The sequence below is a fragment of the Artemia franciscana genome, chromosome 13, assembly GCF_032884065.1.
Source record: "Artemia franciscana chromosome 13, ASM3288406v1, whole genome shotgun sequence".
Taxonomy (NCBI): domain Eukaryota; kingdom Metazoa; phylum Arthropoda; class Branchiopoda; order Anostraca; family Artemiidae; genus Artemia; species Artemia franciscana.
Genome location: NC_088875.1, coordinates 15320506 through 15347886, shown reverse-complemented (window position 1 = coordinate 15347886; position 27381 = coordinate 15320506). Strand labels below are relative to the sequence as shown.

The 27381-nt window shown below is 34.7% G+C and overlaps 1 protein-coding gene across 4 annotated transcripts in view; it reads right to left on the bottom strand.

Annotated features, from left to right (window-relative positions):
* LOC136034574 (tetraspanin-15-like) overlaps nt 1-27381 on the bottom strand; it is a 117292-nt gene that overhangs the window by 52606 nt on the left and 37305 nt on the right. For 2 of the 4 annotated variants that reach the window (XM_065715819.1, XM_065715820.1), the window contains exons 3-6: nt 25426-25527; nt 14312-14386; nt 8608-8676; nt 6330-6443 (exon numbers count right to left, since the gene is read on the bottom strand). The exons of 1 other annotated variant lie outside the window; for it this stretch is intronic. In XM_065715819.1, the coding sequence (XP_065571891.1) occupies nt 6330-6443; nt 8608-8676; nt 14312-14386; nt 25426-25527 (360 nt within the window). Of the gene's footprint in view, nt 1-2613; nt 4802-6329; nt 6444-8607; nt 8677-14311; nt 14387-25425; nt 25528-27381 lie in introns of those variants that run through there. One more of the 4 variants, XM_065715817.1, reaches the window with a different exon arrangement.

The following is a 27381-nucleotide window of genomic DNA, read 5'->3' as shown; positions in this document are numbered from 1 at the left end:
AAAATTTGAATTTGACTCAGATTTAGCATTAAGTAAGAGAATTGTCCTGTAAAAATTTTGATTCATAAACAACTAATCGTTGAAGTATGATTGGATAACATGTATCAAAATAAGTCTAAAAATCCTCAGCAGTATATGTAGCAGTTTAGATAATTTTACGGGCAAATATGTGCAACTCCTATGCAAAAACGTAACTATATTTTGTGAATGGTTGGTATTGAGAAGGTGAGAAATTCTGAAGTAATATTGTAGTTTTTATCAACATGTTCGAGTAAAAAAAATCGAAGCCATTCTACTGATTCAAATTGAGAATTCAGAGACATGTCTATACTAGCTAGAAAAAAAACACATTATTATTTGCCTTCTTTTATAAACAATTTTTCGAAAATCTATTCTTCTTAAATGATTACTCCGACCTTTAAAGGAGTATTTCGGCTCATATACTTAGTTTTAAGTATATACTTATATGAACCTTTATTAAAGTTCTAAAGACTACTAGTACTACTACTCACCGCAGCACCAGGCCGCCTGAGGCCAACCCAGCTACACATGCTCCTCCTCCAACCCAATCTATTCAAGGCCTCCCTCTTTACACCCTCCCAGGAAGTTCCCATTTTCTTTAAATCTTTATTTATGACATCCTCCCGCCCCATACGAGGACGACCTGCTTTCCGTTTAGCCCCACACGGTTGGCCAAAAAGGACAATCTTCAGCAATCTGTCATCCTTCACCCGCAGAACGTGGCCTAGCCATCTCAATATTTCTTTCATTATAGCCTTAGAAAGCAGGATTGAATCACATTTTTCATACAACCGAAATACGGCCAGTTAGCCGGGTGCCCAGAACAATCCATAGGCAATTTCTCTGGAAAACATCTAGTAAATTTTCATCCGCTTTTCGGAGTGCCCATGCTTCAGAGCCATATTTGACCACTGTCATCACTGTAGCTTCCAATATTCTAATCTTGGTTTACAGACTTATCTTTCTATTCTTCCAAACTTTTTTCAACTGTGAAAATGTCTTTAATAATAATACTACCAAGGTAAGTGAAGCTGCCCACCTGATCAATCTTTTCGTTACCCAACGCACCTTTTCGTCTTCACTTATTATAGTTTGGCCTTTATTTTAATGTTTTAGGATGAACAGAGGAGGTGATATGTCATATAATTCTGAGCTTTAATTGGATTAAAATGGGCAGTAAAGTGGCCGCTATTTACTCACCAAAATCCGATACTTAAATTTATAATTGTTGTACTTCTCATACATTTACTTTCTGTTATAAAAATCCCCTAAAAAACAACAGTGTTGTAAAAACCAAACCCAAAAAACCAAAACAAACAGCCAAAAAAAGTAATGATGTCAATTTCTTTGCCTCAGTGCAATAGCAAGACTCGAAAACAAATTTTTGACAGTAAAAACAGGTAAATATTTTGCTTTTCAACCCCTTTGTTACAGCACAAGCCTGAAATATAATTTCGAGAGCCTAAAGAAGTTAGGATTTTAATTTCCCCTCATTGTTATTACGAAATGAAGATTTTCACCTCCCAGTTGGCTTTGTGGTAATAAGGTCAGATTCCTTTGATAAACCCAAATTAAAGTAAATACCTTTTGGCGGTTTGCGCCATTAGTAAAATCTAACAGAGACCGCACAAAGTAACTAAAACCTTGTTTCAAACTTTTTTTAAAAAGAAACAGTCTTAATAATTAAAAACTCAACTATTTAAAACCAATAACAAAAATAATAACTTTCGTTCCAAACCATTGCAAGCGATCCCAATCACAAATCAACCACTACGTCAGAGAGGGGGGGGGGTGCCCCCCGGATCCGCCACTGATTTGAGCTTCCTCTCTTATCAGTTTCCCATACTACTTGGGTGGTAGTGGAAGAAATTGCATAAAGGGGCTAATAACATAAAGCTCGATTTTGAACACCTACACTGAACATGTGACCAATGAAGAGGTGCGAAGACGGCTGAAATCCCCCGACACAATCCTAAATAAAATCAAACGACAACAACTGCGATGGCTCGGGCATGTCAAGAGAATGGACCACGACCGTCTACCAAAAATCTCCCTCGAAGGAACCATAGACGGATCTCGACCACGAGGAAGACCTAACAAGAGGTGGATTGAAAATTTTGACCGAAAGCGCATCGTTGAGTTGACTCGGACTGCACACGATAGGACAACGTACCGAGCCCTAGTTCATGCCCTGTCAAAAGAAGTGGCCCCAAAACGTCCCGCGAGGATGGACGGGACTAAGGTAAGTAAGTATTTATTAGGGAGGCGTTTGAACTTGTCCTAAGAGGTTTCTGCTACGTCTGTGGATTTAGGTTAATAAATATACTGAATAAATCTCAACTATTCAAGTCTTACTACTAGAATATGTTTCATTAGGTTTTGAGTTCTAATCTTCGGCATTCTTTCATACTGCTTTGGCTAGCATTTTTGTAATAAACTTGTAATTTTGGGCTTTCTAAGAATGAAGGCTGAAAATTCTGACGGTAGTTTTATAGGTAAAAGCTACATTTTAATTCAGGAAACAAAGCCTGCTAAATGTTGAATTAAAGAATAGACTAACCCTAGAAACTATTCAATAACTCAAAACTAATCTAAAATGTAAATATCTTTATTTAAAAAAAAATGCTAAACGTAGTAGTAAATAAATAATAAAGAAAAGCGAAGCTGTAAATTTTAATGCTGATCAGACATTAATTCACGATATTTAGCTAACTTGCCATATGAACAAAAATGGGTATTCAATAGACCGTTAAACCATTAGAAGTTATCGCCAAAATCAAAGAGGGGCCAGTTCTAAAATCAACCAAGCACGAGTTGTATGAATTTGGCAATTCATCTTGGGGATCTTTTAAAAATCTGTTGAGACATAGAATGAGTTTGAGGGAAAGACACTACTCATTATAATCTTCCATGTTTCCTTTGATGTTTTACCAAAATTGCTTCTTTTTTTCTCTCATTGTTTTTACTAATTTCAATCGAATTTACTGATTAGTTTAAAGCAATATTACACCGAAATTCAACTGAATTTTTAAATGCTTTCAATTAAAATTGAGCTTTGAGGTATGCGATTCTTGAAAGCTTTTTACCCTGAATTTGAAAACGCAAATAAAATCTTTCTATAGCACACAGTTATTTTGTTACAATTTTTAAAGTTCGTTTTTAAAAATTGAATTTAGGGCATTTCTATTGCATTAACGACCATGCGCATATTGATGGTCTATGAAATTTTCGTATGCCGAATTTTATAGTGTAATTGTACTTTTTTGGTATAGGTTTTTTCATAGTGATTTATTAAAAAAAAAAATTCTCAAGCCCCAAAAGCTCAATAAAATAAACACAAAAAAACTCGTAAGAATGTTGGAAAAAATCCAACGTTTTGAATTTAGTATATTAAACTGCATTAAAAGACTATTAGTTAACGAGTTTCCTTGCTCTTGTCTTTCACAAAAGGCACGAATAAACTGAAACTGTTCCCTGTGCTATTAATTACACGGAGGACTAATTTAAGGTCCTTTCGCTCTGGAGTTAAATGTAGTGGTTTTAATAGGAATTTTTACACTGAATTTGAGCTGTAAAAAAAAAAAAACCTTCTGTCGCTGACTTTTCTTCATGATTATTTTTGACGTTGCTTTTTTGTTTTAAATCCCAGAAATTTAACTAAAGAAGTTAAAATCGGTTATGCAAAAATTGTGGCTTTAAGATATAGGCTTTAAGATTTAAGTAAAGATATAGGGTTTTAGTTTTGAATCTAACCTGTGTTTTTCAGTGTTGTGACCTTCCTTGGTAAAAAATACTTGCTCTATATAGATGAAAATCCAAAAATTAAAAATATCCGACATATTTTTATTCCAAATATCGAAGGGCGTATCTGTTTTTTCTTTTCAAAAGTGGACTCTTAAAGTCTTAAATAGTCATATAGTAGGTAATTATTCACTGGAAGCATTTATGAAGGCATGTTTATTTCACAAAAACTTGAAGAGACTGAGCTTGATTGGGGCTTGAAAATTCTGGTGTTGTTGTAAATACAATAAATAAAATGCCGAACCATATGGAGGAAATTGGAGAGATATGTTTAAATTCTTGTGACTGAGAGCACAATAAATCTTTGATTAAATGAAAGGTGCCTATAAAAGAATATTTAATGAAGTTAGGCTGGACAAAGAGTTGTCATAATTTTGTCTACATTTGCAGAAAAATAAAGGTATACATTCAGCTATACAATATTATTTTTCCACATTTTCCCTAATAACATTCTTAAACGTAAAATGAGTCCTCACGATCAGCTTTAAAACTTTTTTCACTTTGCTATGAATATATGTACATTTCAGATACACTTATCTGTTTGTTAACGACAGTATAACAAAAAATTGTAAACGAAAAGGTGATGCCATCTATCCCAATAAAATAGTTTTTTGTACTGAGTGTTTTCATGATGTCATACCTTTTTTAGGTATTCATCATCTTTGGTGCTGATAACAAATTTGGGCTAAGTTTGTGCCCTTTTTTTAGTAGAAGACCCGTCCTGTTTTCTTTGTTTTCCTATGGATTTTGCTTGTGAGGCAGATTTCTTTGTTGATATTGTACGATCTTCAGACAGCTCTGTGAACTTCGATTGTGAAAACAGGAATGAAGATTTTACGGTTTTCACTTTATACATTATGAAAATAGTTATTACTCCTGCCATGAATTGTAATGCTCCAATTGAGGCCAATCCAGTCACCCAACCGACTTTGTTCTTTTCAAACCATTCTTTGAGTTTTTCCTTGCAACTGTCTTCAAACTGAAACAAAAAGTTGATCCGATTATTATCTTAAATTGAGTGGAATTGGGTTAGAAAGCAATTGAGCAGGATGTTTTTCATTTTTGGGTTTTCTGGTAAATTGTTTTAGTACTGGGGTAGTAGACAATTATTTCAATTACCGTGGACAGTAAAATGAATTCTGACTGAATTGGCTAAATAGAAACTTTCATATCTTAAAAAATTAGGAAAAACCAGGAATTCAATTCTTAATGAAAAAGATCTCCATATGCTGCTATGTAATAGGCCTATGGTATCAAACAGCTTTAGAAGGTATAACTTTCCTTTGAAGGTGTCGCTGTTGGGAATCATCAAATTGTTGATGTTTTATTTTTTCACAAATTAAAGAAGATGGTAAAATATGTAGATCACTAGAATTCCATGGGTGTAACGATTTGAATTCAGCATTAAATATCACAATTCAAGACAATTTTCTACTAGAGATCTGGCTTCCCTCTAAGCCTAGCCAATTATTTTTCTTATCGAGTGTATCTTTCTTATAACTTTCCAATAATATCAAAATGTGATATAGAACACTAGGCCCGTGAATTTCGCTACTAAGCGAGACTGGTACTTTGGACCGCTTCCAAAAAAAATGTTATTTTAAAAGATGCCCTTTTACACATGTCAGTTTAAGTTTCTATGCTCAGTATTAGAATCAGTTCTTTTACTCAGTATACTCAGTATAAGTACCAGTTTGTTATTCTACGGCTTTTTATGGCTCAGTTCCCTCATTTCCTCTTTGTAGACATTACGATATATAGAAAAATGAAACAATTGACTATTACCTATTTGAATGTAATATGCTGACGTCTACATAGTATACCCTGCAATGTAAACTGTTAAAGTGCTTGTAACACCACAAAATCCCAATTACTGAAAACAGTAGCTGTTGAGGCGCAATCGCTTTGTTACTTTAAAAGGGATCTAGAACTTATCATTTTTATCCGAACGAGACGTTTTCCAACTTTCCGTGACTATCTCGATGCATTGGTTCGATGAGATCACTTCAGAAAAAAAGAACCACATATCTTTGATAAATCTGTCTCAGGGAAAACAGAAAAAATTGAGTTCCTGTGTAAAGAGGCCAGAAACTTCCTTTTTGTAGCTTCCTGGGAGGGTATAAAGAGGGAGGCTTTGAAAAAATTTTGCTGGAGTAGGAGTGTACGTAGCTGTGTTGGCCTTTGATGGCTTGGTGCTGCAGTGAGTTGTTAGTAATAATAGAGTAAACGTGCCGACTTTGATTGCATAATTGTCATTTAGATTTTACCCTTTTTTTGCACATCACCCTGAGTCAATAATCATTATATAATTAATTGAGATAACCTGAAAAATTGTATTGTGCTGTGTACATTGCACGCAAACTTCTTAATCCACTAATTTTTCTTTTTTTATAATTGATTAATTAATTCCCGTTAAACTTGGCTTAATAGACATTTTTTTTTAACCAGATAAGGGTCCAGTTAAGAGTGTGCTTGCGATATTAGAAATATGATTTAAAAGGTTTTACCGTTTCCTTTGGCTCCGCTCCAATGCTTCCTTCGGTTGAATGGACTTCGGGAAAACACGAGTCTTGTCGGCTCATCGCTTCGTCGGTTGACCGATCGTATCCACAACATTCCAGCTTAAAAATAAGATTTGTTATGTATTCAGAATCAAATTGCTGAAGTCCGTAAAACAAACAGCAAAGAGATTTTGAAATAGGACTCATAATTGATTTATTTTTTTTAATGTTCTAGTAAATCTGATAAAAAAAAGAATATATTCAAAGTTATGGTCGTTTCTAGACTGCTGAGTATGGGAGATGTGTTTAAGCACATTTCAGTGTGAACTAGTCGTAGTGGTTTTAAAAAGAATTATTCTGTATCCAATAGCCAAAAGGATTTTTGCTTTAATATTTGCGTTTTGATCTGTCATATAATTTTTAGTTCTGAGCTATATTTTGAGGGAATTTTGATCTTCTATCAAGCACTCCAATGCCGGAGTGTCAAAAATATTAAAAAGTTGACTTGATTGATTCGAATTCTGAATAGATCAGCCATTATACAACCCTTCATATTGCGCAAATTTTTCAGAAGCGACGCCCAGGCTATGGAGGGGCTATACCCCCATCTAAATTGTTCTATTAGTGATGGTTATGCAAGTTGTCCATATATATTTTTTTTTAGCAGTTCATTAGGTTTGAATAAATAACCCTCATATTGTGAAAAATGAAATTATTCAGGATGTGGGATTAACTGGCATATTTTTAATTTATATATTAAAGAAATTAGTTTTGTTTAACCATTTAGAATTGGAAGCACAAACGAGGGAATTTAATTGTTGGAAGTAGCCAAGGGGGAACCAAAAAACTGTATATGTGTTCTTATAGATATTCTGCTACGACAATGAAAATTTATTAATTCCTTTCAGTAGCTTCAGATATTCTATTCTTTTCTCTTTCTTTTCATCTATAAAATATGACTAAACATCACAATAATATCGACAAAGCAACCATCATGACAGAACCACAACTAGACATCCAGGACCCAAAACTCAATTAACCAATTATTTCAGTCATGAAAATATTAAAACTGGATTTAGGGTTGCTAGATGGCGTTGAAAATTTTTCTATCAGAAATTGCAAGTCCACCTAATGATTAGGCTGATTAAAGTAGATCTGATAGATACCTCTAACCTCCACGCTTAGATCCTGAATCCCCTATCCTCCGACCCCCCCCCTCTTCCAGCCTCTATAGAGTTCAAATCAGATACCAGCCCTGGAAACACATAATTATGCATGTGGTTATTATTTTCGACCTGTTCCAGTTGAGATCCGACGTCCTATTCGGGAGATTTTTTTATGGCAACATTTTATGGCACCTTTCCTCTACCCCACACAACTTTAATTGGTTTTGAAATTTGAAAAAGCATGACTAGGACCATGTATACCACTTTTGATTAGGTTTAGTATAGATGTGACAACCCCTTTTGATAGATATCCTTAAGGCTTGAATTTATCAACTCCTGTGTCCCAGAGAAGTCAATTCTCAATTTATCGCGAATCACGAAGACCATGACTGAGACTTCAGCTCTTGTCTTTGGTAAGACCCGATAACACGCTATTCAGGTATCCCGATCACAAAAATTGAGAACATATACCCCACATGGGTTGAATCTGTATTTGGACCTAAAAACTACTCAAGCACAGTATTAGCTCTTATTCCCCATCAAATTTGTTCGAGGTCTGAATCTCCGCTCTTTTAGATGTCTTATTGAAAGAATTTAGGGAATACTTTCCATGAGGAGGTCGAATTGGGCACGGGCCCCTAACAGCTACAAATAAGACGCTTACTCTTATTTCCCACCAAGTTTGGTTTTATCCGACAAGCCATTTTGGCAGATGTATTAATGACTAGAATCTGACAATCCCCTTTGCCTATAGAGCTGAGCAAACAACAGAGATCATATAAAAGCTTAATCTCCAAAAGGCATGATTTTGACACCAGGTCTTCATTTCCACTTGCTTTGATTAAGATCTGGCATCTCTTCCTGGTAGATGTTCTGATTACATGCATTCCAGCAGGGTTGCCACCCGGTGAAAAAAAGCTCTAGCTTTTAGTTATTTTTTGGGTTGATTTAGTGATTTTCTTCAATAATCTAGTGATTTATATGCTGATTTAGTGATTTTCCTTTGAAAATATAAAAAATCGCTAAAAATAATGATGAATTACTAGGGTGGGAAGACCTGAATTCAGGTAATGCTGTGCTTTGATCCATAAATATATTACAAATATTATTCAACTAACCTTAGTTTGAATGAGGTTCCTTGTTCCTTGATTTATTTCTGCCCAACCGTGCTCAATGATGTCGTCCATCTAAAAAGAAAAGCAAAGTGTTTATTATCAGTTACCATTATGAAATATAAATACTTATGTAATATCAAAATGTATCAATCTTGTCTTTATCTTTCTTTTTCACTCATGATTTGACATTTATTTAGGACTTGTCAAATTATCATAACCATCCTGTTTATTCAAAACAGAAAATAATTCTAGATGCTGTTGATCAAAATTTATTTCTTAAATTTAGCCATTATCAATCTACTCGTCAGCATGATTATAAATTATATCCCCCAAAACCACTGAAAAAAATTGGTCACTTATCTTTCGTAAGTAGAGTTGCCGGACCATGGAATGGTTTGCCTTTGGGGGTTGTCGAGGCAGATAGCGTTCGAATTTTTTAAGAGTGCATTATTAAATACGCCTTTTTATTTAGACGCTTTTGTTGTGTAGTTTCGTGTTATTTAGAAGTTTTGCTGTTTAGTTTGTCGTTGCCAATTTACTTTAGATTAGGATTATGATTTTGTTTTTTTGCGACAAGCATTGATGCTTACCGCTATTCGTATTACTAAATAAAAATAAATAAATAAAAGGACTCTTGATCCTTAAAAGGTAGCCTCGTGGTCCTAGAGCCCTTCATTTACTTTTTCTCTCTCGCTTTCTTTTGTTCCCTAGGTGTTTTTATAATTTTAGCGTTTAGCGCTTTTAGTGCTAAATACTGAATAAATGCTTCGTTAACTGAATTACTCGGAAATGAGGGAGTTGTCTCCTAGTCAACACCTCGCTCTTCACTCTAAAGTTTTTTGGCAATATAAAAAAGTTACTTATTGTTCTGGTTAAACGGCCCTTGTTTTTCAGGAGTTGTTTTTAAATAATTGGGACAAAATATAAACTTTAGCGTTAAGAGCGAAATTCCTCCAGCGTCAAATTGCCTCTGAAATCGTTCAACCCCTAGAAACTTCCCTTTCCATGGGAAATTCTCCGCGTGCAAAAATCCCCCAGCAGAAAATTCGTCCTCCCCTCCCTACCCGAAAAGTGTATGCATTTTTCTATATGTAAACAATGGGCAAATTTTATAACTTAAATACCTTTCTTTAGGGGCTGTGTGGGTCATATTATCTCCAAAGACATAGTTATTGGGCCTTTCAGCTATGCTGAACAAAATGGCTGTCTCAAAATTTTGATCAGACGATTGCGAGAAAAAAGTGGCGTAGGAAGGGGCCTAGTTGCCCTTCAATTTTTTTGCTCACGTAAAAGGGGACTAGTACTTTTCATTTCCATTAAAGTGAACCCTCTTCCGACGTTCTAGGCCCACTGGATCGATACGATCACCCTTGGGGAAAAACCAACAAATAAACACCCATCCGTGATCTTCCTTCCGGCAAAAATTGCAGAATTTCACAATTTTTTCATATAGGAGCTTGAAATGTCTGCAGGAAGGTTCTTTGATGATGATTCTGATGGTGTAATTTCATGGAAATTCTATGACTTCTACGGGTCTTTCCCCCTTTTTTCGAATACTCGGCAAACATTCTCAGGCTCGTAGATTTTGATGGGTAAAACTAAACTTAATGAAACCTATATATTCAGAATCAGCGTAAAAAGCCAATTCTTTTTATAGATCCATTGGCATCACAATTCCTTTTTTTGGAGTTTCGGTTACTATTGAACCAGGTCGCTCGTTACTTGAACAATCTGCCCAAAAACTTTGTCTAAATTTCAACAATGAAAACCCCCTGGGTTGAGCTTAGAAGAAATGGAAAAAAAAAGCTTAACACAACCTTATTTTACTGCATACTTTTAATACATGCTACAAACTACTAAATTTGTACTAGAATTTTGTTTATTGGAGCATTTTAACATTTAAATGTATATTTCAAGATTATTCTTTAAAAATGTATGTTCCATTTCATCAAAATATTTTTCAGCTGCACATCATTGGTGAGCTTGTGGAACCTGTTCGATTTTGGAAGTTCCAAAAATTCCAAATCGCTATTCTGCCCTAAAGAAAATGATTTTTGGACACACAATTTTTTTAGATGAAGTCTACAGTTTCTTGGAGGGTGCCAATTTTTAAGGATAACGATGTATGAGGGAGGCTAGGGATTGAAGCCACTGAAATAGAGATGTTTTAAAAAATGACACAAATTCAAAGTAAGTGTTGCTAACTTGACTATTGAGATAGAAACTGAATTATTAAATTAACAGAATTTATCTACGGGATATTATTATTATTAGCGAAAGTAGCCTTTACAAGTGCAACTGCAGATATTTGCCAAAGGCTGGGGGTGTCAAACTTGTTTGCTGAATGCTACGAAGAATTCCAATTGTGCTTCTCCAGAGATAGGATTATTTTTATGCTATTTTACATTAGCATCATCATCGAACAAAATTGTAATATAATTGAGGAGATAAAATGTATATGCATATGCTTCTAATTCAGTGAAATAATAAAAACTGGAATGAAAGAGTATACGTGTGCATGAGCTGCCTTTACTACGCTTGTATTGTTATTCTCGCTTAAGTGATAAATGGTTCTCATTGATTGGTTCAGTTTATTTTGGATTCCTATTTGTTAACTCAGTTAATAAGACTTATGACAGGCTTGTTATAACGCAGTTGATATTTGAACCTGCGGTAAAGCCTTGTCTTATACAATTGACACCGTGAGCAGCCTCTTGGAATTGCAAACAGCAAATGAGGAAGGCCAGTAAGTGCATTCCAGGCCACAAAGTGCATAAGCGCATCTTGTGGGATAAAAACACTGCAAATTTCGTTGCTATTTACACTTCGCCAGTGAAAGACCACAAACACCGTCTTGGAAAAGTCTAACGGTGATTTTCAAGAGCTCAAAAATGACACATTTTGGAATCGGTGAAGGAAAACTCAATACTTTTTTAGAAGCAGGAATTCAGAAGATCTATTGGGGTTATAAGACCCCCAAGAAGACCTATGAGGTTTTAGAAGACCCAAAGGACGTAAAAGATACGTTTTTTTTTAATATTAGGTATCAGAACTCCCAGGGAAAAGAGAAAATCAGCTATGCCCCACTCAGTCGTCAAATCGATTTTTCATGCTTATGTTTGTTGAACTAGTTTTAGAATATTTCAAGGGTGTATTTTCCGTGGTTAGGTTGTAGGAAACAGAACTGTGATAATATAGAAATGATGAAAGGTTTACTTGCCAAAACGCTGTTAGGCATGATTTGAAAGGATTGAAAATAATTGGGCCCTGTGCCCTGATAATTTGAATGAATAAGGGTAAAAGATAAAGTATAGATAATTTCTTAAACCACAATGGCCTGCCATAATATAAAGAAAAAAAACGATCAAAAATGGGTTTGTTTAAGGCCAAACAAGAACACAGAAAAAACACAACAAAACGAATATTCCAAGAGGACATAAGAAGACAGGCGGTTATCCTATCGAAATACTCGTTTTGTCGTGTTTTTTCAGTATTCTTGTTTGGCCTTAAAAAACCCCATTTTTCATTGTTTTATTTCTTTATAAGATAAAGCATGTAGATAGATGAAATTAAAGTATGATGGATACGAAGTTATTAAAAAGACAAACATCTAAGGTGATGAGAAGTAGTAATGCAGTAATTATAAACGCAATAGCTTGATTTGGTTCCTAACCGAATTGCTGATCATTATGATTCTTTCAAGGCTATGAAATCCCTTAAAGCTTTAACGTACTTTTAGAAAACGGAGAAGATCTCTTGACCAAATTTTCACACTTAGATCGAAAATTGAAAAGTTCGTTAGTTCGTTAGGTCTTTCGTCTTATTGATAAGGAACAGGTGTTTAATTCAGTAAACAGGGAAGCTAAAGCGAAAGTATATGCCTATAGAAAGGCCTTACATGGCATGCCAATGTGCGTCATTGAAGTGTTGTTGCTGTGGTTAGTGTAGAAATCGAGGTTCAGTCCTTGGTTTTGTGTGAACTCGGTAGAGACGCAGGTTGTTTTGTTTTTTTTTTTTGCCCCTGTGTATACACCACAGCTTAGATATCAATATGCAGTTATGAAAACTCCTATCTTGCCAATGAGAAGCTTTTGGTACAGAGCTCTGAACTTGACGCCTCCTCCAAGCCCACGTTCCGACGCGTAGATCGTACTACAACACCATAGGCGGGAACGCAATTTTGTTTTGTTGCATACACAGCTTAGATACCAATATTGGTATGTAAGTTGTGCTGCCAGTTTTCTGTCTCCAACCGTTAGCATCGCTACCGCGCACTGTGTCCCAAAAATAAATCGAGTTTTCATAACTGTATTGATATCTAAGCTGTCGTAAACACAGTATATTGATGAATTTTGTCCTAAGGATCTACAATTTTATTTTGGGAAAAAGTCTATATAGATATAGAAGGTTGTATGTAGATGATTTCAGACACCTGGTTGAATATGTTATTGGAACGAATGAATCTCTGGAGGTTTTGAAAACTCGGGGTGCAGAACTAGATTGGAAGATTAATTTTAGTAATAATAAGTTGCTTAGATTAGGTGAGGATGAAGAACGGGTGTTTGGCAGAGTGGATAGCAGCACATTTCTTCATTGCAGTGGAAACTTAGATCACAGATTGTTTTTTCTTCACAGTTGAAAATATTTTGAAGAATTAGAAGATCAGTCTAAAAGCTTAAAGTAGGAAAATTAAAGTCAGCACAATGACAGTTGTTTTGTTTTGTTCCGAAACAGAAATGCTTCAAAGGGTCAAAAAAGATTTGGTGGATCTTTATGATAGGAATCGTCTAACGATAGCTTTAGGTACTCGTTGGAGCAACTATATATCAAACTATAAGATACACAAAAAGTGCGGTTGGGTTCCGCTGTCTCTAGATATAATGATTGTAAAATTTAGATCGTTAGGTAAAGTTTTACAAACCAAGGATGAGAGGCTGCCAAAAATCCAGATGCTGTCAAACGAAATATAAACGGTACGAAGAGGTCACAAGACGTAGTTTAAGTGGGAGTGAATAAAAAGTAAAGCTCTTTCAAAAGTTTGGGTTAGGAGAAGTGGTCATCACTTCTCTGAACTGTGACAACTTGGTGCTTTGATGAGTTATCACTAGTAATAATATCTTTGATAATTTTATTTTGATATAATTCCTTGTTATGTAATTCTTAACCAATATTGATAAGGTTTACTTATATATTATAGAAACAAAATTTAAGTTTCAAAATTATTTCTATGGGCCACAAAATAGTAATTTGAAAATCTGTCAATAGTTTCGAAGTTATCTTCCAGGCTAACATCACAACTGAATTCGACTAATCCTAGTATCAACCAGAGCTATCTTCGCTGTTTTGATTTAATCTGTCTCAGGGAGGTGATTCATTTGCTGAAAATATACTTTTTCAGTCATAACAAAGGCGATAAGTATGATGCTCCGATGAGTTTAATTTTTCACATTTCTGCTGGGGAGGGGGGTTTGGAGGGCTGGGACATTGCCTTTATAAAAACTGTTTTTACGCATATTATATACGGTGAAATTCTGCTTCAAACATTTGCATAAAATGACTAAACACTCTTCAGTATATGCTTGTTTCAATCTTTGGGCCGAGATTGTTCCAACGTTAAAACTAACAAATAAAAAGACCGTATTCTACATAGTATTGTACATAATATATTGTATCTGGTTAAGTATATATAGCTTGCCATTCCTCTTACCTGAGTGTTCATGATATTTAGTGTTGCTATTCCTCCGATTTCTATTGCCATGCATATAGCTGTTAAGATCAAAAACTAAAAATAGAGGAAGCAAGTTAAAGATTGAATTAAAATATTAGTTAAAATAGGTTAGTTTGAACATTTTAATTCGTGTGTAAGACAATAACAGTTGTAAAATATAAAAAGAACCTAAGTACACACATGAGCAGACGTACATCCTTAGAATACGTTGGTATTACAGAATAACAAATCTTAAATATCACGGAAAACACAAGGGATTGCTATTTTGAAGGGCCGATTTCCCTGTACAGGAAACAGGTTTTGGCATCGGTGTAATTCAGTCAAAATCCTGGGCAAACCGAGGTCTGTGAGGGGTGGTCCCCTCCACTGCCCCTTAGAAAGTTACAATCCTGGATTTTGGCACAAAGTGCCACATAGGGTCGTAGACTTGTGCAATTTGAGCAACCAATGACTTTAAGGATTTAGGAATGAATTAGTGCATTCAACATTGAAAGTGTTTAGGCCGGTAGAATAATAAAATTATGAAACTCAAACCATCAAATTCAGCATACCAGAGAACCCTACTGTAGTTGTTTCAAGTTCCTATCTGCAAAAACGTGGAATTTCGTATTTCTTGCCAGAAGAAAGATCATGTATACGTGTTTATTTGTCTTTTTCTTTATTTTCAAGGGTCATCGTATCGACCCAGTGGTCCTTGATTTTTGGGAGAAGGCTCATCCAAACGGAAATTAGAAGTTATAGTGACCTTGTCAAGTGATCCTGGTTTTCTCAAAATCGTCCGATCAAAATTCTGAGATAGCCATTTTGTTCAGCATAGTTCGGCCTATCTCCAAAGGCCGAATAACTAGGCCTTTGGAGATATCGTTACCGCCCACAACCCCTGGAAAAAGGTTTTTTCCAGTCATTTTTAAGCCTATTTTAGCACCCTGAACTCGCAAAACCTCTAAAAATTCATTCATTTTGCTCACACTTTCATCTAATATGCTTAAATCATCAGAATAATCTAAGTCCAGGAGCGTTTTTCCTCCCCATTTGATTCCGTGGTCTCCAATTGCCTTTCCTGTGCTCCTTAAGACGAAGTCCATCAGAATGATCCATATAAAGGGGGAAAGAACACAACCCTGCTTAACTCCTGATTTAATACAAAACCAGTTGCTAACCTCATTTCCTACCTTAACCGCAGTAGTATTATTCTCGTACATAGCACAAATCACTTTAATGTATGTTTCTGGTATATCATATAAGGATAAGACCTTTGCTAACGCTCTTCTATCAACAGAATCGAAAGCTTGCTCATAATCGATAAAACTGAGGACCAAAGGTGTTTGACAACGAAGGGACTTCTCAATTATTAACCTAAGAAGGAAAACTTGGTCGACACATCCTCTACTTTTCCTAAAACCGCATTGCTCTTCCCTTAAAACTTTGTCTACAGCATCTCTCAGTCTAAAAAGTATCATATTATTCAGTAATTTGTTACCTACAGAGACCAGACTAATGCCTCGATAATTACGACACTCACTCTTGTCACCTCTCTTATACAGTGGTTTAATTAAGGTTTTCCTAAAATCATTGAGTACTTCCCCTTTTTCAAAAATCATGGTCATAATCTTCACTAGCTTATTCCTATATATGAGCTCTCAAACAGTTCCCTCTATGATATTCTAGTTCTGTAGCGCGTCTGCGTGTGATATATCATCTCCTGTCATATTACTTTTACCTAAGGCTTCCGAGGCCTTATTTCAAGGGCCTCCGAGGGCATCTTTACTAAACTCACGAACATATAAGCTGTGCCACGAAAAACACTAACTTCTAGTACACATATTTCGAAGTCAGTGTCAACCCTATTCAATTACAATAATTCATATTATTTTTATACATAAATCTTACATTATTATATCGACATACTAACAGAAAATTTTCTTAAAGGTAATTAATGATAGCCAAATTTTTAAAGGGTTGTCCTAATAAAACTGGGTTTTGACTATCTTCAGTTGCATTAGTAATGCCAGCTTCGTCTTTACGTCTGTCAGCTCAGTGCAACGACCGGATTAAAAGAAGTCTCTGAGCCAATATATTATAGCAGCTACCAGTCCAGTCAAGTAACTGGATGAAAAGTAGTCTCTGAACCAACGTGCTACAGCAGCTACCCGTCCAGTCCAATCAACAAAACTAAATTGGTTTGAATTTCAGGCTTGATGACTTGACTTGAAGACTCTTGCATGATGATTGACTTACCCCTTCACATTGACTTGGTGAATGTGTATGCGGCAGTTCATTCCTACTTTGCTACAGCAGCTACCCGTCCCTCCCAATCCACAAAACTAAATTGATTTGAATTTAAGGCTTGATGACTTGAGTTGAAGACTCTTGCATGATGATTGGCTTACTCCTTCACATTGACTTGGTGAATGTGTATGCGGCAGTTCATTCCTACTTTGCTACAGCAGCTACCCGTCCAGTCCAATCCACAAAACTAAATTGATTTTAATTCAAGGCTTGATGACTTGACTTGAAGACTCTTGCATGATGATTGACTTACCCCTTCACATTGACTTGGTGAATGTGTATGCGGCAGTTCATTCCTACCTTGCTACAGCAGCTACCCGTCCAGTCCAATCCACAAAACTAAATTGATTTGAATTTAAGATTTTATGACTTGACTTGAAGACTCTTGCATGATGATTGACTTACCCCTTCACATTGACTTGGTGAATGTGTATGCGGCAGTTCATTCCTACCTTGCTACAGCAGCTACCCGTCCAGTCCAATCCACAAAACTAAATTGATTTGAATTTAAGATTTGATGACTTGACTTGAAGACTCTTGCATGATGATTGACTTACCCCTTCACATTGACTTGGTGAATATGTATGCGGCAGTTCATTCCTACTTTGCTACAGCAGCTACCCGTCCAGTCCAATCCACAAAACTAAATTGATATGAATTTCAGGCTTGATGACTTGACTTGAAGACTCTTGCATGATGATTGACTTACCCCTTCACATTGACTTGGTGAATATGTATGCGGCAGTTCATTCCTACTTTGCTACAGCAGCTACCCATCCAGTCCAATCCACAAAACTAAATTGATATGAATTTCAGGCTTGATGACTTGACTTGAAGACTCTTGCATGATGATTGGCTTACTCCTTCACATTGACTTGGTGAATGTGTATGCGGCAGTTCATTCCTACTTTGCTACAGCAGCTACCCGTCCAGTCCAATCCACAAAACTAAATTGATTTTAATTCAAGGCTTGATGACTTGACTTGAAGACTCTTGCATGATGATTGACTTACCCCTTCACATTGACTTGGTGAATGTGTATGTGGCAGTTCATTCCTACCTTGCTACAGCAGCTACCCGTCCAGTCCAATCCACAAAACTAAATTGATTTGAATTTAAGATTTTATGACTTGACTTGAAGACTCTTGCATGATGATTGACTTACCCCTTCACATTGACTTGGTGAATATGTATGCGGCAGTTCATTCCTACTTTGCTACAGCAGCTACCCGTCCAGTCCAATCCACAAAACTAAATTGATGTGAATTTCAGGCTTGATGACTTGACTTGAAGACTCTTGCATGATGATTGACTTACCCCTTCACATCGACTTGGTGAATATGTATGCGGCAGTTCATTCCTACTTTGCTACAGCAGCTACCCATCCAGTCCAATCCACAAAACTAAATTGATATGAATTTCAGGCTTGATGACTTGACTTGAAGACTCTTGCATGATGATTGGCTTACTCCTTCACATTGACTTGGTGAATGTGTATGCGGCAGTTCATTCCTACTTTGCTACAGCAACTACCCGTCCAGTCCAATCCACAAAACTAAATTGATTTGAATTCAAGGCTTGATGACTTGACTTGAAGACTCTTGCATGATGATTGACTTACCCCTTCACATTGACTTGGTGAATGTGTATGTGGCAGTTCATTCCTACCTTGCTACAGCAGCTACCCGTCCAGTCCAATCCACAAAACTAAATTGATTTGAATTTAAGATTTTATGACTTGACTTGAAGACTCTTGCATGATGATTGACTTACCCCTTCACATCGACTTGGTGAATGTGTATGCGGCAGTTCATTCCTACTTTGCTACAGCAGCTACCCGTCCAGTCCAATCCACAAAACTAAATTGATGTGAATTTCAGGCTTGATGACTTGACTTGAAGACTCTTGCATGGTGATTGACTTACCCCTTCACATTGACTTGGTGAATGTGTATGCGGCAGTTCATTCCTACTTTGAATAGTTGACCATTTATGCAACATAAATCTGCTGCAAAACACGGATGAAATTTGACGGATCACGCAAAAACATCCTTTTTTTGTTAAAACACTGTAGTGTGAACCTTGGGTAAATTGATTTAAACGATGTTAACCCGTACGGGTTTTGAACGCAATAGTTACAGACTTTGTTTTTACTTGTCTCTATAAAATATTTATTTTTTCATGAATATGGGACATTTCAAAGAGTTCAGAATAAAAAAAAGGTGCTTTGTTAAGGTGCTTATAAATGAATATTTTCTATTTACCATAAATAGTGCTTAATTATTGTTTAGGAGCCTTATCATCCGTTTTAAAATAAGTGTGTCATCACGTCAAAAATGAAAATCATGAGGTTAAATTTCGTACGCTCCAAATAATTTGACTTGCCTTTTCAAATTATATATGTTTGTTAAACTAATGTTTTGAATAATTATTTTAGAGGCACGTTTGTGAAGATGGCTATCTTGAGTAAATAAATAAGACAACTAAAATGAAATTTTTCATTATTCTCTGATATAAAACACATAAATTAGTAAAAAAAATAAAAAAGGTATCTTGTATTATGGATATAATCCATAATATCTGTTATTTTGAGAAGTTCAATCCATAATACAACTCAAAAAACATAATCTATTATATTTTCTTTTATGGACAAGTAAATTGGCTTTTCAGCATGTTGTTTCTCATAAGTGTGTCATCACGTCAAAATGAAAAGCATAAGCTTTAATTTTGCACGCTTCGTGTGCTTTTAATTGCCTTTTTGAATTATTTACTATGTTGGGTAAGATAAACCAAAATTTATTGACAAAATATTTTGCACTAACATGAATTCCCCGAACAGTGAGCTTTAAACTAATAGTTAAGATAATTAATGAATTATTAAAGTAATAAACCAGGGTTCCTGTCGATGGCCTTGCCTTTTTTTACCCCTTGACTAGAAATCGTATTGGTACTTCATGGATAATGCACCCTAAATATAAAAGTTTCAATGTTTTCCTCTATTTGATATGTTTTTACTAGTTTGATGAAGAAAAAATTATTAACATTACCATAAAAAAAAATAGAAAGAAGAGAGGTTGCAATATAAACATCAAGATCAAGAAAACTGCAAATATCGAAAAATACTGCCGATATCGATTTTGACATATTTACTTGAGATCATTAATATGTAAAAGTAGAAGTTTCGTATGTTTGATTTAAAAAAAAGGATGCTGAACACTTTCCAATCATTCAAGTCCTATAGGATCTTGTTTTTTTACTGAAATATTGGCAAAGAAATTCCAAAGTATTACCACAGAACTAAACTTAGAAAATTAATTTATGTATATAGTGCTTTTTCATGATTTCTATACTCTAAAGCTCATATCACAGGAATGCACTGCCAAGAGTTAAATCCTCAGGTCCTTAAGGCAATGCTCTCTCTGAAACAATCGATTTAACGTGTTTCCAGTCTAAAAAGAACGCGTATATAAATGCAATTCAGTATATATATATATATATATATATATATATATATATATATATATATATATATATATATATATATATATAACTTTGAACTGACGAAATTACTACGTATATGAGGGGGGGGGGGCTTCTTAATACCTCATTCTTCTCGCTACGGTTTTTTAGTACTTAAGAAAGCTTGTTATTGTTCTAATTAAACAACCCTTGTGTTTCAGGAGTCGTTCGTAAAGAATTTGGATAACAAGTCAACTTTAGCTTCAAGACCCAGGCATTAAGGAAGGAGCAACCCCCTCGTATGCGTAATAATCTCTGTTCGTATTACTTTTTAATGTTACTCTCTTTTTTCAGTACAAAAAAAAACTGTTTTTTATATTTAGTTTCTGACTGTTTTTTTTTTTAATAATGCTGGGAAATATGACTCACCCGCCACAGAACGATCCACTACACAATTCAAACCCAATAAAAATTTGCCCAGGACAATTGTCATTAACATCTACATATGTAAAATTGATCCAGCAAAGAGAAAATAAGACAAATAAAAAGAATTTGTATAGGAATTCTGGCAAATTCCCCCAGCGTAAAATTTCTTCTGAAATGTTCATCACCCGAAAAACTTCCCTCCCCATAGAAAACTTTCCCGGTGAAAATTCCCCAGGCATAAAATTCATCATCCCCCCAGCTGAAAAATGTATGCTTACTTCCCACTAACAAATACTGTAGCCTATGTAAACAGTGGGCAAATTTTTATAACTTAAAGATCTTTCCCCAGGGGCTGTGCGTGTCATATTGTCTCTAGAAATACAATTATGCTGACCTTTCAATTATGCTGAGCGATATAACTGTCTCAAAATTTTATTCGAACGACTTCGAATTTTTTGGTCGCTTATAAAGGGAACTAGAACTTCTAATTTCAGTTCAAATGAGCCCCCTCCTGATATTCTAGGGCCATTGGCTCGATATGATCGCCCCTGGTGAAAAAAAAATGAAACAAGCAAATAAACATATATGTGTGATCTCTCTTTTGGCATAAAATGCAAAATTCAACATTTTTAAAGATAAAAGTTTGAAACCTCTACAGTTAGGTTTTCTAATAAGTTGAATCTGATTGTGTGGTTTTCATTAAAATTCTTTGACTTTTAGGGGGTGTTTTCCCCCTTATTTGAAAATCAGGCAAATGTACTCAGGCTCGTAGTCTTTGATGAGTAATGCTAGGCTTAATAAATATTATGTATTTGGAATCAGCATAATAAGCCGTTTCTTTTGATATATCTATTGAAATCAAAATCTGTTTTTTAGAGTTCTGGTTACTATTGAGCGCGTCGCTCCTTACTTACAGTTTAATATTCAAACCGAAGGAGAGTAGAGCAACAACATTTAAAACTTGCACAGGGAACATGCGCCTTAAACAAACTTTGAAGAAAATGGATTCATTGTTGGTGGTGATTGTCGTGCATGAATCCTGTGGTGGAAAACTCCAGAATTTCGGATTTTTTTCTTCATATTTTTGAGCACGGGGAATATTAATAATGTCAATATTGTTGATAGCTTCAAGGGGAAGAAGATGAAGGTGGCCACCCCCCCCCCCCCTAGAAGACCAAGGCTACGTAAAAGTTTAAAATTTTGGAAATTCAAAGTCCTTAATGTTTGGTAAAAATTTAATCAAAATTTGTTTTAGTAGTTTGTAGATTAAATTACGAGCCATCATGGCATTAATATAAACAATGGAACATCACGTGAACCTTACTTATATACTTAAAGGACCTAATACTTAATACTTAAGGATGTTATACTTAAACATATACCTTATATTTTTAAATATATACCTTATATATAATTTATACCTTAATATATCTATATATATAAAAATAAGTTGTCTGTCTGTGGATGTGTGGATGGGTCAGGTGACGTCACCTGAAAAAACTGGATCAGGTGACGTCAAAACTGAAAAAACTAAAAAAAGGCAAAAACTACAAAAAAAACTAAAAACTAATAAAAAAAATAAAAAAGCTAAAAAACTAAAAAAAACTATAAAGGTAAAAACCAATAAAAAACTAAAAAAAAAACTGAAAAAACTAAAAAAAGGCAAAAACTACAAAAAAAAACTAAAAACTAATAAAAAAAGTAAAAAAGCTAAAAAACTAAAAAAACTAAAAAAACTAAAAAAAGGTAAAAAACTAAAAAAAATAAAAAATAAAAAAAAACTAAAAAAAAGGAAAAAACTGAAAAATAAGCTAAAATAAAGGTAAAAACCAATAAAAAACTAAAAAGAAAAAAAGGAAAAAACTAATAAATGACGACACTCAAAGAGAAAGCGACCAGGACAAAAGGAATGTTCGATTAGCAATCAACAAAGCACCGGGACACAGGGAGTATAAATGACGACCAGGACATAAGTAAAAAAAAAAACTATCTATATATATAAAAATAAGTTGTCAAACTAAAAAAAGGCAAAAACTACAAAAAAAACTAAAAACTAATAAAAAAGCTAAAAAACTAAAAAAACTAAAAAAAAGGCAAAAACTCTAAAAAACTAAAAAAAACTAAAAAAGGTAAAAACTAAAAGAACTAAAAAAGAAAAAAATAAATGACGACACTCAAAGAGAAAGCGACCAGGACAAAAGGAATGTTCGATTAGCAATCAACAAAGCACCGGGACATAGGGAGTATAAATGACGACCAGGACATAAGTAAAAAAAAAATTAACAAAACTAAAAAGAAGGTAAAAACTACAAAAAAACTAAAAAGAAAAAAAAACTAAAAACTAATAAAAAAACTAAAAAATCTAAAAATCTAAATAAACTAAAAAAGAAAAAAAAAGGAAAAAAATAAAGGAGAAAAACAAAACTAAAAAACGAATGTATATACAGACCGGTACACCGGGATACAAATGACGACCGGGACACAGGGAATATAAATGACGACCGGGACACAGGGACACAACTACAACGGGGACACCGGGGGAAACAGGGGGATATAAATGACGACCGGGACAAAAAAACTAAAAAGAAAAAAAAACTAAAAACTAATAAAAAAACTAAAAAATCTAAAAATCTAAATAAGCTAAAAAAGAAAAAAAAGGAAAAAAATAAAGGAGAAAAACAAAACTAAAAAACGAATGTATATACAGACCGGGACACCGGGATACAAATGACGACCGGGACACAGGGAATATAAATGACGACCGGGACACAGGGACACAACTACAACGGGGACACCGGAGGAAACAGGGGGATGTAAATGACGACCGGGACACCGGGACAGGGAATGGTCGATTAGCAATCACCATCAACAAAGCTCAAGGGCAATCATTAGAATCATGAGGTATAGATCTGAATACAGATTGTTTTCCCATGGACCATTATATGTTGCATGTTCAAGAGTCGGTAAACCTGACAATCTATTTATATGCAAAGACAATGGGACAGCAAAGAATGTTGTATATTCGCAAGTTTTACGTAGTTAAAACCATATATATATATATATCTATCTATATTCACAGGTGGGACATAGGGACACAACTACAATGGCGCGTAACTATTATGGCGCGTAACGACTTACGCGCGCGGGGGGGCTTGGGGGGGCGCGAAGCGCCCCCACCAACTAGGTGTTGGGGTGGCGCGAAGCGCCACCCCAACAGCTAGTATATATATATATATATATATATATATATTATATATATATATATATATATATATATATATATATATACACTTTTATAATATACTTTAGTATATATACTTTAAATATATACCTTATATGTTATACCTAATGCTTAAAGGATGGTGGAAATGTAATCCAATTCGATGAATTGTTTATGTGGAAACTTAATCAACCATCTATGTTTCAAAAAATTAGAAATAAAATTAGAAAAAAGTTAGAAATTAGAAACAGAAGGAAATTAAATTTTTTAATGGAAAAGAACTGTATATGCAGTTTTTGATATTAGCAGGCATTTGGTATTAGCATTTAAAAAAAAAAAGAAAAGAAAAAGAAACGCTGATGAAAAACCAGCGAAAAGTAAGATACAAACATATGACATCAAACAGCTTAAGAAGAAGTAGGAACGCCGACAAAATGTAATATTGCCCTATAACCTTCATACTTTTTTAAACAACCAGAAGAAAATCTTTTAAAAACCGTGATTTTCAGCCGTGAAATAACCTGATATGGGTCAAGGGGCAAATTTTGATGTTGTTCGTACTTTAAGTTTATAAGTGTGTTTTAGAATGCTCTTTGCCAGTTTGGAATTTGAAAAAAAAATTCAATGTTCTGTGGCAAAGAGTTCGTGAGCATGTTTTTTAATCCTTATTTTTAGTTAAAATCCTGATGGTTTAGCAAATTAAACTGTCAGTCAAAGGCTTTCAAGCTAAAATCCTTGTTTTAGGAAATATCCTCATGGTTCAACAAATGAATCAGCAAATCAAAAGCTTTTAAAATCTCAAACAAAATAAAATAAATATTGTAATGGGTCAGTTTGACTTCTGTGAAGATGACTTTTGAAACAAGTATTGTGAATCTAGTGGAAAAAATGAGAAATATTGTGATCGTGTTAAAACTGTTTTTGTTGGTTTCCTATTCAGCATTTAAAGAAGAGGGGTGGAAGGGGGAGTAATTAAAGTGATGACAAAATGTAGTGAAATTATTCAAAAGGTATTGAAGCTGATCGGGAGGCTGGGTTGAGAAAGAGAAGTTCTCCTTCCCTACACACGGCCGGATTTAAAACTTTGACGCTTCTAGGCCCAAGCGTTTTTGCCGCTCCTTTTTTGCGAGATTTTCGGGGAAGTCCCTGTAAATTTGGGAAGAGTGGAATCACTGAAATAAACGATACTGATGAGCCAAAAGTAATGAAAGAAAGTGGAGATACTTATCTAATAGCTGCCGCTCTTGGGACACATCTGACAGTTTATAGGTGACCATGGAATTTCTGTGTTGTTTTAAAATTACTTTTAAGTGAATAGGTTCAGCTGGCACTTTGACGATAAATGACATTGGTCCAGTTTTTGTTAAGAAAAAATCACTCAATGATAATTTATTGTGCCTCAAAGCAATGTGTTGTTTTAACTCTTTTAAAATTCCTGTGTTGTTTTAAAATCACTTTTCAGTAAATAGGTACAGCGGTGGCGGAATACACCTGGCACTTTGAAATCACATTAGTCCAGTTTTTTTTTTTTTTTTAAATCACTTGGTGATAATTTATTGCCCCCCAAAGCATTATGTACCCCTAGGCACGACCCTATTGATAAATCCAAGAATGTCCCTAGACAAGTTCCTTTTCTGACTTTTTATTTTTTATGCAACTTGTTTCGATTTAAGCTGCAACACTTTTTAAAGACTACTTACCATTTTTAAAGTGCATAATGTCTCAGTTGTAGATCCGATCCATCCAATTAATCCAGTGAAGAAAAGTAAAAAGCCAAGTGCCATTACGGTATACGAAAATACCTGAAAGATAACGAAAGGATGTTAAGACTAATTACCGAAATACTTATCCATTAATAATATTCCTATGCCAAGAAATCGCAAATAGCAATCCTGATTTTAGTGGATTTTTATCCATATTGCTTTTTCATCATTTCTGAAAAAAGCGCTCTCGTCGAATTTTTTTGCTTTGCTATCTTTTCTTTCTTATTCAAAGAAAAGTTCTACGGATGAAGGATGACAGATTACCAAAGATTGTCCTTTTTGGCCAACTGTCTGGGGCTACACGGAAAGCAGGTCGCCCTTGTCAGGGTTGGGAGGATGTCATAAATAAAGATTTAAAGGAAATGGAAACTTCCTGGGAGGGTGTAAAGAGGGAGGCTTTAAATAGATTAGGTTGGAGGAGGAGCGTGCGTAGCTGTGTTGGCCTCAGGTGGCTTGGTGCTGCAGTGAGTTATTAGTAGTAGTAGTAGTAGTAGTATTTTAATAAATAATTAATCAGCATTTAAATTACTATTATTATCATGTATGCACATGTGTCTGACTGTAGTCCTGACTGTACTGTAGTGTATGTGTGAACTGTAGTCCTGTGTTAAAAACCGATAAGAAAGAGGGGGTAGCCTCTGTGAATGAAATATTCAGTTCATAGCAAATTCATAATACTTGGCTACAAAGTGGGGAACTATGCTACAGATTTTTTTTTTCACGCACAAGCATGAAGAAAATGAATCCACTTATTTCTTAGGCCATGACTTTCAATTTTGTATTGGTGAGGGATTCTTCAGACAAATCTTCGGGGGAATTCCTATGCGTTCAAATATAGTTACAAGAAACTAACAATATCGTATTTGATTCATGCAAAAAGAAGAAATTAACCAATGACTGAATTTGAGAATACGGCATATTTCTTATAATAACCCGTCATAACTAAAAATTAACAAAAAAGGGAAATGTCTTATGCATTGTAAAAGATTAGCACCATCTGAGGCATATATTTTTGTTTCTTTTCTTTAGTCAGGGTTTCAAAGAAGCTAGTAAATGATCTTTGTTGACTTTGAAAAAAAATACCGTAGAATATAAATTAATTTCATAAACTGTGATTGAGCTATTCCTGTAGCAACAATTTCTCGCATTTTCGATTGAAATAAGAAAGAAACAGATGTGACGAATGGCTAATTTAATACCTTGTTAGGATATCCCCAAACAACCTAAAAAGTACTACTCTTTATAATTTTATCCGACTTAGCTGACTTATCATGGCATCTAAGCCGATATTATTTGTTTCTTGGAGAAATGCGACCTCGAATTTTTTCAATCTTTTTATGTTATCGAATTTCTAAGAAATTCTTTTTTCCAATAAAATTTGAAAATGCTCATAAAATTTTTTTTTTCAAGAGTTGAAATTGATCTATACCAGATTAAAAATTGGTTTCTACGAAAATATTTGATACTTTAAGAAAAAGATGGCCTATTTGTCAAATTTGATTGATACACTTTAATTTCATCAAGAGAATTTTAGAACTATGTACTATTTTGATATATAAAAGGAAGAGATACAAGTATTTATTTTTAGGAACGCCCAGGTGCAAATATCGAGTGGCCTCTGCCCTCTCCATGTGTCTTTTCACTCTTAAAAGACAACTCATCAAAGCACAAAGTTACCTGGGGCTGAAAAATCTGCACACGCTCTTTCTCTTTTCTGCTCACAGCTCCACTTTTGAACTTCCTTCTTTTCATTTCCTTCTTCCTTTAAATCTTTCCTTGTGACCTCTTCCCGCACCGTTTGATGGTGTCTCGTTCTTCATTGCACACCACCTGAATTTTCAAAAAAAAAATGGTTCGCCACCTACCTTCATCCATAACAAATGACCCAACTAT